Source organism: Colias eurytheme, chromosome 25 (assembly GCF_061535395.1).
Source record: "Colias eurytheme isolate Ceu_HAF_F1 chromosome 25, ilColEury1 Martin Lab GWU primary, whole genome shotgun sequence".
Taxonomy (NCBI): domain Eukaryota; kingdom Metazoa; phylum Arthropoda; class Insecta; order Lepidoptera; family Pieridae; genus Colias; species Colias eurytheme.
This window is the reverse complement of record NC_143004.1, coordinates 3,225,924-3,237,595: the sequence shown is the minus strand read 5'-3', so window position 1 is coordinate 3,237,595 and position 11,672 is coordinate 3,225,924. Positions and strand designations below refer to the sequence as shown.

General features: G+C 36.0%; 1 protein-coding gene across 1 annotated transcript; it reads left to right on the top strand.

The window, feature by feature from the left end:
- Positions 1-9,015: 9,015 nt before the first annotated feature.
- Positions 9,016-9,787, top strand: LOC149897517 (uncharacterized). Its single transcript, XM_090116517.1, has 2 exons — positions 9,016-9,451; positions 9,729-9,787. Exons 1-2 carry the CDS (start codon positions 9,016-9,018, stop codon positions 9,785-9,787), a joined length of 495 nt encoding a protein of 164 aa, XP_089972643.1.
- Positions 9,788-11,672: the final 1,885 nt, after the last annotated feature.

The following is an 11,672-nucleotide window of genomic DNA, read 5'->3' as shown; positions in this document are numbered from 1 at the left end:
CACAGTATATATTTAATAATATTTTGCATGTACACAAAAACGCCGACTTACACACAAGAGTAGGAGATAGACACTGTTATGGCACAAGGAACAGAAATAGAATTGAAATGCCATTTTTCCGATTAGCTAAAGTTAAAAATTCATTTATGGGTCAAGGTATACGCTTTTACAATAGAATTCCTCATAATATTAAAGAGTTTAGTAGTTCTAAATTTAAAACTTATATAAAAAATGTACTAGTTCAGAGAGCGTACTACAGTATTCAGGAATATATGGACGATAAAAACCCATGGAGGGTTGTCGCGTAAAAACCACAGGACAGTTCTTTGGCATGTTATTACAATACTTATATGTTGTTACATATGTATTTTGTAAAATTGTAAAACTGACATGATTTAAAAGAGCAACTATGGAGTTTCTTGCCGGTTCTTCTCCGTAGATACTGCTTTCCGAATCGGTGGTAAATTTTAAAATATGTAATGACGTTTCAAAAGTGCTTCTTTAAGAAGTCTAATTGAATAAATAAATGTTTGAGTTTGAGTTTGAGTTGAATTACAATTTGAATTTGAATTTGAATTTGAATTTGAATTTGAATTTGAATTTGAATTTGAATTTGAATTACAATTTGAATTTGAATTTGAATTTGATTTTGAGTTTGTGTTTGTGTTCGCTGTTCGCTGTTCGCTGTTCGCTGTTCGCTGTTCGCTGTTCGCTGTTCGCTGTTCGCTGTTCGCTGTTCGCTGTTCGCTGTTCGCTGTTCGCTGTTCGCTGTTCGTGTTCGAATTCGAATTCGAATTTGAATTCGAATTTGAATTTGAATTTGAATTTGAATTACAATTTGAATTTGAATTTGATTTTGAGTTTGTGTTTGTGTTTGTGTTTGTGTTTGTGTTCGCTGTTCGCTGTTCGCTGTTCGCTGTTCGCTGTTCGCTGTTCGCTGTTCGCTGTTCGCTGTTCGCTGTTCGTGTTCGAATTCGAATTCGAATTTGAATTCGAATTTGAATTTGAATTTGAATTTGAATTTGAATTTGAATTACAATTTGAATTTGAATTTGATTTTGAGTTTGTGTTTGTGTTTGTGTTTGTGTTTGTGTTCGCTGTTCGCTGTTCGCTGTTCGCTGTTCGCTGTTCGCTGTTCGCTGTTCGGTGTTCGCTGTTCGGTGTTCGGTGTTCGGTGTTCGAATTGGAATTTGAATTTGAATTTGAATTTGAATTTGAATTTGAATTTGAATTTGAATTTGAATTTGAATTTGAATTTGAATTTGAATTTGAATTTGAATTTGAATTTGAATTTGAATTTGAATTTGAATTTGAATTTGAATTTGAATTTGAATTTGAATTTGAATTTGAATTTGAATTTGAATTTGAATTTGAATTTGAATTTGAATTTGAATTTGAATTTGAATTTGAATTTGAATTTGAATTTGAATTTGAATTTGAATTTGAATTTGAATTTGAATTTGAATTTGAATTTGAATTTGAATTTGAATTTGAATTTGAATTTGAATTTGAATTTGAATTTGAATTTGAATTTGAATTTGAATTTGAATTTGAATTTGAATTTGAATTTGAATTTTAATTTGAATTTGAATTTGAATTTGAATTTGAATTACAATTTGAATTTGAATTTGAATTTGATTTTGAGTTTGTGTTTGTGTTTGTGTTTGTGTTTGTGTTCGTGTTCGCTGTTCGCTGTTCGCTGTTCGCTGTTCGCTGTTCGCTGTTCGCTGTTCGCTGTTCGCTGTTCGCTGTTCGCTGTTCGCTGTTCGCTGTTCGCTGTTCGCTGTTCGCTGTTCGCTGTTCGCTGTTCGCTGTTCGCTGTTCGCTGTTCGCTGTTCGCTGTTCGCTGTTCGTGTTCGAATTCGAATTCGAATTTGAATTCGAATTTGAATTTGAATTTGAATTTGAATTTGAATTTGAATTACAATTTGAATTTGAATTTGATTTTGAGTTTGTGTTTGTGTTTGTGTTTGTGTTCGCTGTTCGCTGTTCGCTGTTCGCTGTTCGCTGTTCGCTGTTCGCTGTTCGCTGTTCGCTGTTCGCTGTTCGCTGTTCGTGTTCGAATTCGAATTCGAATTTGAATTCGAATTTGAATTTGAATTTGAATTTGAATTTGAATTTCAATTTGAATTTGAATTTGATTTTGAGTTTGTGTTTGTGTTTGTGTTTGTGTTCGCTGTTCGCTGTTCGCTGTTCGCTGTTCGCTGTTCGCTGTTCGCTGTTCGCTGTTCGCTGTTCGCTGTTCGCTGTTCGCTGTTCGCTGTTCGCTGTTCGCTGTTCGCTGTTCGCTGTTCGCTGTTCGCTGTTCGCTGTTCGCTGTTCGCTGTTCGCTGTTCGCTGTTCGCTGTTCGGTGTTCGCTGTTCGGTGTTCGCTGTTCGGTGTTCGGTGTTCGGTGTTCGAATTGGAATTTGAATTTGAATTTGAATTTGAATTTGAATTTGAATTTGAATTTGAATTTGAATTTGAATTTGAATTTGAATTTGAATTTGAATTTGAATTTGAATTTGAATTTGAATTTGAATTTGAATTTGAATTTGAATTTGAATTTGAATTTGAATTTGAATTTGAATTTGAATTTGAATTTGAATTTGAATTTGAATTTGAATTTGAATTTGAATTTGAATTTGAATTTGAATTTGAATTTGAATTTGAATTTGAATTTGAATTTGAATTTGAATTTGAATTTGAATTTGAATTTGAATTTGAATTTGAATTTGAATTTGAATTTGAATTTGAATTTGAATTTGAATTTGAATTTGAATTTGAATTTGAATTTGAATTTGAATTTGAATTTGAATTTGAATTTGAATTTGAATTTGAATTACAATTTGAATTTGAATTTGAATTTGATTTTGAGTTTGTGTTTGTGTTTGTGTTTGTGTTTGTGTTCGTGTTCGCTGTTCGCTGTTCGCTGTTCGCTGTTCGCTGTTCGCTGTTCGCTGTTCGCTGTTCGCTGTTCGCTGTTCGCTGTTCGCTGTTCGCTGTTCGCTGTTCGCTGTTCGCTGTTCGCTGTTCGCTGTTCGCTGTTCGCTGTTCGCTGTTCGCTGTTCGCTGTTCGCTGTTCGCTGTTCGCTGTTCGCTGTTCGCTGTTCGCTGTTCGCTGTTCGCTGTTCGCTGTTCGCTGTTCGCTGTTCGCTGTTCGCTGTTCGCTGTTCGCTGTTCGCTGTTCGTGTTCGAATTCGAATTCGAATTTGAATTCGAATTTGAATTTGAATTTGAATTTGAATTTGAATTTGAATTACAATTTGAATTTGAATTTGATTTTGAGTTTGTGTTTGTGTTTGTGTTTGTGTTCGCTGTTCGCTGTTCGCTGTTCGCTGTTCGCTGTTCGCTGTTCGCTGTTCGCTGTTCGCTGTTCGCTGTTCGCTGTTCGCTGTTCGCTGTTCGCTGTTCGCTGTTCGCTGTTCGCTGTTCGCTGTTCGCTGTTCGCTGTTCGGTGTTCGGTGTTCGGTGTTCGGTGTTCGAATTGGAATTTGAATTGGAATTTGAATTTGAATTTGAATTTGAATTTGAATTTGAATTTGAATTTGAATTTGAATTTGAATTTGAATTTGAATTTGAATTTGAATTACAATTTGAATTTGAATTTGAATTTGAATTTGAATTTGAATTTGAATTTGAATTTGAATTTGAATTTGAATTTGAATTTGAATTTGAATTTGATTTTGAGTTTGTGTTTGTGTTTGTGTTTGTGTTCGTGTTCGCTGTTCGCTGTTCGCTGTTCGCTGTTCGCTGTTCGCTGTTCGCTGTTCGCTGTTCGCTGTTCGCTGTTCGCTGTTCGCTGTTCGCTGTTCGCTGTTCGCTGTTCGCTGTTCGCTGTTCGCTGTTCGCTGTTCGCTGTTCGCTGTTCGCTGTTCGCTGTTCGCTGTTCGCTGTTCGCTGTTCGCTGTTCGCTGTTCGCTGTTCGTGTTCGAATTCGAATTCGAATTTGAATTCGAATTTGAATTTGAATTTGAATTTGAATTTGAATTTGAATTACAATTTGAATTTGAATTTGATTTTGAGTTTGTGTTTGTGTTTGTGTTTGTGTTCGCTGTTCGCTGTTCGCTGTTCGCTGTTCGCTGTTCGCTGTTCGCTGTTCGCTGTTCGCTGTTCGCTGTTCGCTGTTCGCTGTTCGCTGTTCGCTGTTCGCTGTTCGCTGTTCGCTGTTCGTGTTCGAATTCGAATTCGAATTTGAATTCGAATTTGAATTGGAATTTGAATTTGAATTTGAATTACAATTTGAATTTGAATTTGAATTTGATTTTGAGTTTGTGTTTGTGTTTGTGTTCGTGTTCGGTGTTCGGTGTTCGGTGTTCGCTGTTCGCTGTTCGCTGTTCGCTGTTCGCTGTTCGCTGTTCGCTGTTCGCTGTTCGCTGTTCGCTGTTCGCTGTTCGCTGTTCGCTGTTCGCTGTTCGCTGTTCGCTGTTCGCTGTTGAATTTGAATTTGAATTTGAATTGTAATTTGAATTTGAATTTGAATTTGAATTTGAATTTGAATTTGAATTTGAATTTGAATTTGAATTTGAATTTGAATTTGAATTTGAATTTGAATTTGAATTTGAATTTGAATTTGAATTTGAATTTGAATTTGAATTTGAATTTGAATTTGAATTTGAATTTGAATTTGAATTTGAATTTGAATTTTAATTTGAATTTGAATTTGAATTTGAATTTGAATTACAATTTGAATTTGAATTTGAATTTGATTTTGAGTTTGTGTTTGTGTTTGTGTTTGTGTTTGTGTTCGTGTTCGCTGTTCGCTGTTCGCTGTTCGCTGTTCGCTGTTCGCTGTTCGCTGTTCGCTGTTCGCTGTTCGCTGTTCGCTGTTCGCTGTTCGCTGTTCGCTGTTCGCTGTTCGCTGTTCGCTGTTCGCTGTTCGCTGTTCGCTGTTCGCTGTTCGCTGTTCGCTGTTCGCTGTTCGCTGTTCGCTGTTCGCTGTTCGCTGTTCGCTGTTCGCTGTTCGCTGTTCGCTGTTCGCTGTTCGTGTTCGAATTCGAATTCGAATTTGAATTTGAATTTGAATTTGAATTTGAATTACAATTTGAATTTGAATTTGATTTTGAGTTTGTGTTTGTGTTTGTGTTTGTGTTCGCTGTTCGCTGTTCGCTGTTCGCTGTTCGCTGTTCGCTGTTCGCTGTTCGCTGTTCGCTGTTCGCTGTTCGCTGTTCGCTGTTCGCTGTTCGCTGTTCGCTGTTCGCTGTTCGTGTTCGAATTCGAATTCGAATTTGAATTCGAATTTTAATTTGAATTTGAATTTGAATTTGAATTTGAATTACAATTTGAATTTGAATTTGATTTTGAGTTTGTGTTTGTGTTTGTGTTTGTGTTCGCTGTTCGCTGTTCGCTGTTCGCTGTTCGCTGTTCGCTGTTCGCTGTTCGCTGTTCGCTGTTCGCTGTTCGCTGTTCGCTGTTCGCTGTTCGCTGTTCGCTGTTCGCTGTTCGCTGTTCGCTGTTCGGTGTTCGGTGTTCGGTGTTCGGTGTTCGAATTGGAATTTGAATTGGAATTTGAATTTGAATTTGAATTTGAATTGGAATTTGAATTTGAATTTGAATTTGAATTTGAATTTGAATTTGAATTTGAATTTGAATTTGAATTTGAATTTGAATTTGAATTTGAATTTGAATTTGAATTTGAATTTGAATTTGAATTTGAATTTGAATTTGAATTTGAATTTGAATTTGAATTTGAATTTGAATTTGAATTTGAATTTGAATTACAATTTGAATTTGAATTTGAATTTGAATTTGAATTTGAATTTGAATTTGAATTTGAATTTGAATTTGAATTTGAATTTGAATTTGAATTTGAATTTGAATTTGATTTTGAGTTTGTGTTTGTGTTTGTGTTTGTGTTTGTGTTCGTGTTCGCTGTTCGCTGTTCGCTGTTCGCTGTTCGCTGTTCGCTGTTCGCTGTTCGCTGTTCGCTGTTCGCTGTTCGCTGTTCGCTGTTCGCTGTTCGCTGTTCGCTGTTCGCTGTTCGCTGTTCGCTGTTCGCTGTTCGCTGTTCGCTGTTCGCTGTTCGCTGTTCGCTGTTCGCTGTTCGCTGTTCGGTGTTCGGTGTTCGGTGTTCGGTGTTCGAATTGGAATTTGAATTGGAATTTGAATTTGAATTTGAATTTGAATTGGAATTTGAATTTGAATTTGAATTTGAATTTGAATTTGAATTTGAATTTGAATTTGAATTTGAATTTGAATTTGAATTTGAATTTGAATTTGAATTTGAATTTGAATTTGAATTTGAATTTGAATTTGAATTTGAATTTGAATTTGAATTTGAATTTGAATTTGAATTTGAATTTGAATTTGAATTTGAATTTGAATTTGAATTTGAATTTGAATTTGAATTTGAATTTGAATTTGAATTTGAATTTGAATTTGAATTACAATTTGAATTTGAATTTGAATTTGAATTTGAATTTGAATTTGAATTTGAATTTGAATTTGAATTTGAATTTGAATTTGAATTTGAATTTGAATTTGAATTTGAATTTGAATTTGAATTTGAATTTGATTTTGAGTTTGTGTTTGTGTTTGTGTTTGTGTTTGTGTTCGTGTTCGCTGTTCGCTGTTCGCTGTTCGCTGTTCGCTGTTCGCTGTTCGCTGTTCGCTGTTCGCTGTTCGCTGTTCGCTGTTCGCTGTTCGCTGTTCGCTGTTCGCTGTTCGCTGTTCGCTGTTCGCTGTTCGCTGTTCGCTGTTCGCTGTTCGCTGTTCGCTGTTCGCTGTTCGCTGTTCGCTGTTCGCTGTTCGTGTTCGAATTCGAATTCGAATTTGAATTCGAATTTGAATTGGAATTTGAATTTGAATTTGAATTACAATTTGAATTTGAATTTGAATTTGATTTTGAGTTTGTGTTTGTGTTTGTGTTCGTGTTCGGTGTTCGGTGTTCGGTGTTCGCTGTTCGCTGTTCGCTGTTCGCTGTTCGCTGTTCGCTGTTCGCTGTTCGCTGTTCGCTGTTCGCTGTTCGCTGTTCGCTGTTCGCTGTTCGCTGTTGAATTTGAATTTGAATTTGAATTGTAATTTGAATTTGAATTTGAATTTGAATTTGAATTTGAATTTGAATTTGAATTTGAATTTGAATTTGAATTTGAATTTGAATTTGAATTTGAATTTGAATTTGAATTTGAATTTGAATTTGAATTTGAATTTGAATTTGAATTTGAATTTGAATTTGAATTTGAATTTGAATTTGAATTTGAATTTTAATTTGAATTTGAATTTGAATTTGAATTTGAATTTGAATTTGAATTTGAATTTGAATTTGATTTTGAGTTTGTGTTTGTGTTTGTGTTTGTGTTTGTGTTCGTGTTCGCTGTTCGCTGTTCGCTGTTCGCTGTTCGCTGTTCGCTGTTCGCTGTTCGCTGTTCGCTGTTCGCTGTTCGCTGTTCGCTGTTCGCTGTTCGCTGTTCGCTGTTCGCTGTTCGCTGTTCGCTGTTCGCTGTTCGCTGTTCGCTGTTCGCTGTTCGCTGTTCGCTGTTCGCTGTTCGCTGTTCGCTGTTCGCTGTTCGCTGTTCGCTGTTCGCTGTTCGCTGTTCGCTGTTCGCTGTTCGCTGTTCGCTGTTCGCTGTTCGCTGTTCGCTGTTCGCTGTTCGTGTTCGAATTCGAATTCGAATTTGAATTTGAATTTGAATTTGAATTTGAATTACAATTTGAATTTGAATTTGATTTTGAGTTTGTGTTTGTGTTTGTGTTTGTGTTCGCTGTTCGCTGTTCGCTGTTCGCTGTTCGCTGTTCGCTGTTCGCTGTTCGCTGTTCGCTGTTCGCTGTTCGCTGTTCGCTGTTCGCTGTTCGCTGTTCGCTGTTCGCTGTTCGCTGTTCGCTGTTCGCTGTTCGCTGTTCGCTGTTCGCTGTTCGCTGTTCGCTGTTCGCTGTTCGGTGTTCGCTGTTCGGTGTTCGCTGTTCGGTGTTCGGTGTTCGGTGTTCGAATTGGAATTTGAATTTGAATTTGAATTTGAATTTGAATTTGAATTTGAATTTGAATTTGAATTTGAATTTGAATTTGAATTTGAATTTGAATTTGAATTTGAATTTGAATTTGAATTTGAATTTGAATTTGAATTTGAATTTGAATTTGAATTTGAATTTAAACGTTTATCGTCGGGTACCTTTCTTGTGTCAATACGTATTGAGAACACTCAGTCGAACATAATTAATTTAAAAAGTAATAAGTGTAAATATTGTGTTAAATCCGTGTTCATCACAAAGGACTTACCTTCAGTGTATCAAAACCTAAAAAGTTTTAATAATTAACAGTGGTAAACACAAACTTAAGTTTAACAATTGTGTTGAATGATACTGACTTTTCTCGAATACCCTCAAGTTGAGAACGTAATATCAACCGGGAGCATTTATTAGTGTGCTTTTTTACAAAAACCGGTAAAACACCGAAGTATTGGAGCATTTATTACTGTGCTACTTTGACTTTTGAATTATTTTTATTACTTTTATTGTTCAACTTAAATTTGCATGATGGTAGCCTGCTCAGCGTGTAATGTGAATATTTTAGTAACCCAAAAAAGAATTAAATGCACCAATGGAAACTGCCATCACCTATATCACCAGGATTGTGTCAAGTTTAATGAAACAACTGGTTTACGTTCAAAATGGGTGTGCCCTGTCTGCGTGGCTTCCAGACCCAAGGTGGGAGACAACTCCAATACCCCCGTTCACGACAAAGTTCCTAGAGATTTGATGGCAATGCCAGTAAGCTCCGTGCCGACGACCTCAGACAATGACACGGTGATATTGGAAATTCGCAAGCTCCGTGATGAAATGAATTCAAGATTCGAAAATCAAGAAAAATGTCTAAATAATATAACTCCACGCTTATTAAAGTCCAACAAGACTTAAAGGATCTTGGCTCTCAATTTTCTTTAATACGAGAAGAATTGGATGAAGCTGTAAAGTCTATAAAATTTTTATCAGACGCACACGACGACCAAATAAAAATAAATGAACATACTGAAAGTTCTCTTTCGAAAATTCTTGACGAGAACTCATTTCTCAGGTCTGAATTAAATTTATTAAATACAAAAATGGCTCAGCTAGAACAATCCACTAGAGACAACAATTTGGAAATTCAGTGTGTCCCTGAACAACGAAATGAAAATATTCTTAACATTATAAACAAAATAGCAAGCACAGTAAAGTATGATCTAAAAGACACTTACATCGCGGGTTTCCACAGAGTAGCTAAGTTGGATTCAGAATCAAAACGCCCACGCAATATTATACTGAAAATGAACAACCAACGTACCCGAGATGATTTCCTAGCCGCTGTAAAAACCTTTAACCGCCAAAACGGAGAGAAATTAAACACATCTCATATTGGCCTTGCTGGTGCTAAGTCACCAATATTCATCTCGGAGCATCTCAGCCCTGCCAATAAACAACTTCACGCTGCCACTAGACTTGCTGCTAAAGAAAAGAAATACGACTTCATTTGGATAAGGAATGCCCGCATTTTTATTCGTAAGGATATTAAATCAGAAGCAAAGTGGGTAAAAAATTTAGATTTTCTAAAAACCTTGTAAACTTTAGCAACAACATATTTTCTCTTTACTGTATTTATTTTAAAATTCACTCTAAAATGTTATTACCAAAATGTACGAGGCCTCAGAACCAAAACAGAAGAATTTTACAAGTCTGTATTGTTAAATAACTACGATGTAATAATTTTAACCGAAACGTGGCTTAACAATAGTGTATTTGACCATGAACTTTTTGACCATCGTTATAATGTTTTCAGACGAGATAGATCGTCAACTTCTTCTAGTGAGAATAAACGAGATGGAGGTGGTGTCTTAGTTGCAGTGAATAACCGTTTTCGTGTTATAAGAAATTCCAACTGGGAATCAGCATGCGAAGACCTTTGGCTCTCATTAAAAATTAATAATAGTTTTTTAATACACATATGCGCTGTTTACATACCTTCACCTGTTAACTCGTCGTACCTCGAAACTTTTTTAAATAATACTACTCAAATCATACATAATGACGTGAACTCTCAGCGCTCTTCCACTTTTGTGATAGGTGATTTTAATCTATGGGAATTAGTATGGCAACGCGATCGTGATTTAAATTACCTAAAAACGTCTTCCCGTTGTAGTTCACTTAGTACATATTTCCTCGATTCCCTTGCATTTAACAATTTACAACAATGCAATGCTGTCGCGAATTCAAATGATCGTATTCTCGATTTAGTTTTAGCCAGCGAGCCGTCGCATGTCAACGTCTATAATGCTGATTTTCCTTTAGTTTCGATCGATGCGCATCATCCCGCTCTTAAAATTAATATAGAAAATCCATCTCAACGTCGTTTGAAACCAAATAGCGACATTGTTTTATATGATTTTTATAAGTGCAATTACGAAGTAATAAATTTCGAACTGGAACAAGTTGACTGGACTTCCCAATGGACAAACGCCTCCAACGTTGACGAAATGGTCACAACTTTCTATGACACTGTATTAAATATTATTAAAAGTAATACTCCAGTACGCAAACTACGCAATGAAAAATATCCCACATGGTTTAGTCGCCCCTTAATAAAATCTCTTAAAGAAAAAGCTAAGTTTCATTCAAAATACCTAAAATATGGGAATCTCAGAGACAAGCTCCAGTTTGATTTACTTCGAAGGCGATGTAAGGACATGCTAGACCACTGCTACTCAGAGTTTAAAAATCACGCGGCTGATCATTTACGTCATCGTCCTAAGCATTTTTGGAAATTCTTTAAAGATAAAATGAGCAACTGCACAAATTTACCACATGAAATGGTTTTTAATAATACGGTTGTTAAAGGTGGTCAAGAAATATGTAATGCTTTCTCTGATTTTTTCCAATCAGTATATTTTTATTCTTCGAATTCAACGACACTATCCAAAAATATGCATGATGCAGATACAGACAGTGGTGTCGCCCCTTTTAGCACGTTGGTGATATCTGAAAAAGAAGTGTTAAATCGCTTAAAACTTTTAGATGCCAATAAAGGCCCAGGACCCGATGCAATACCACCAATATTCTATAAAAATTGTGCCAAAAGCCTATATGTACCACTTACTCTAATCTTTAACGAATCATTAAAAATCAGCGTCTTCCCATCTACTTGGAAACTCGCACACTTAACTCCGATTCACAAAGCAGGCTCATTAAACGAGATTACCCAGTACCGACCTATCTCAATTCTAAGTACACCTGGAAAAGTTCTAGAAGACATAGTAAATACTAAACTTTTGGCCCACATTAAATGTAAAATTGATCAAAACCAGCACGGGTTTCTGCCCCGTAAATCAACAAACACAAATCTAGTAGGTTATGTATCTGATATAGCTGAAGCACTTGATAAGAATCTCGAAGTGCATGCCGTGTACACCGATTTCAGAAAGGCGTTCGACTTAGTAAATCATGATCTTCTATTACATAAGCTCTCAAATATGGGGATACACGGATCCTTATTAAGATGGTGCGAGTCATATTTACGCAACCGCTCCCAGCTTGTCTCAATCCGAGGTTTTAAATCTACCCCCTATACTATTCCATCGGGAATACCGCAGGGCTCCCATCTCGGTCCTCTCTTCTTTTTAATATTTATCAACGACCTCCCCCGTGTAATACAATCAAACTATAGAATGTACGCTGATGATTTAAAAGTTTATAGAACGATTAAGGATAAAACAGATGTTAATATACT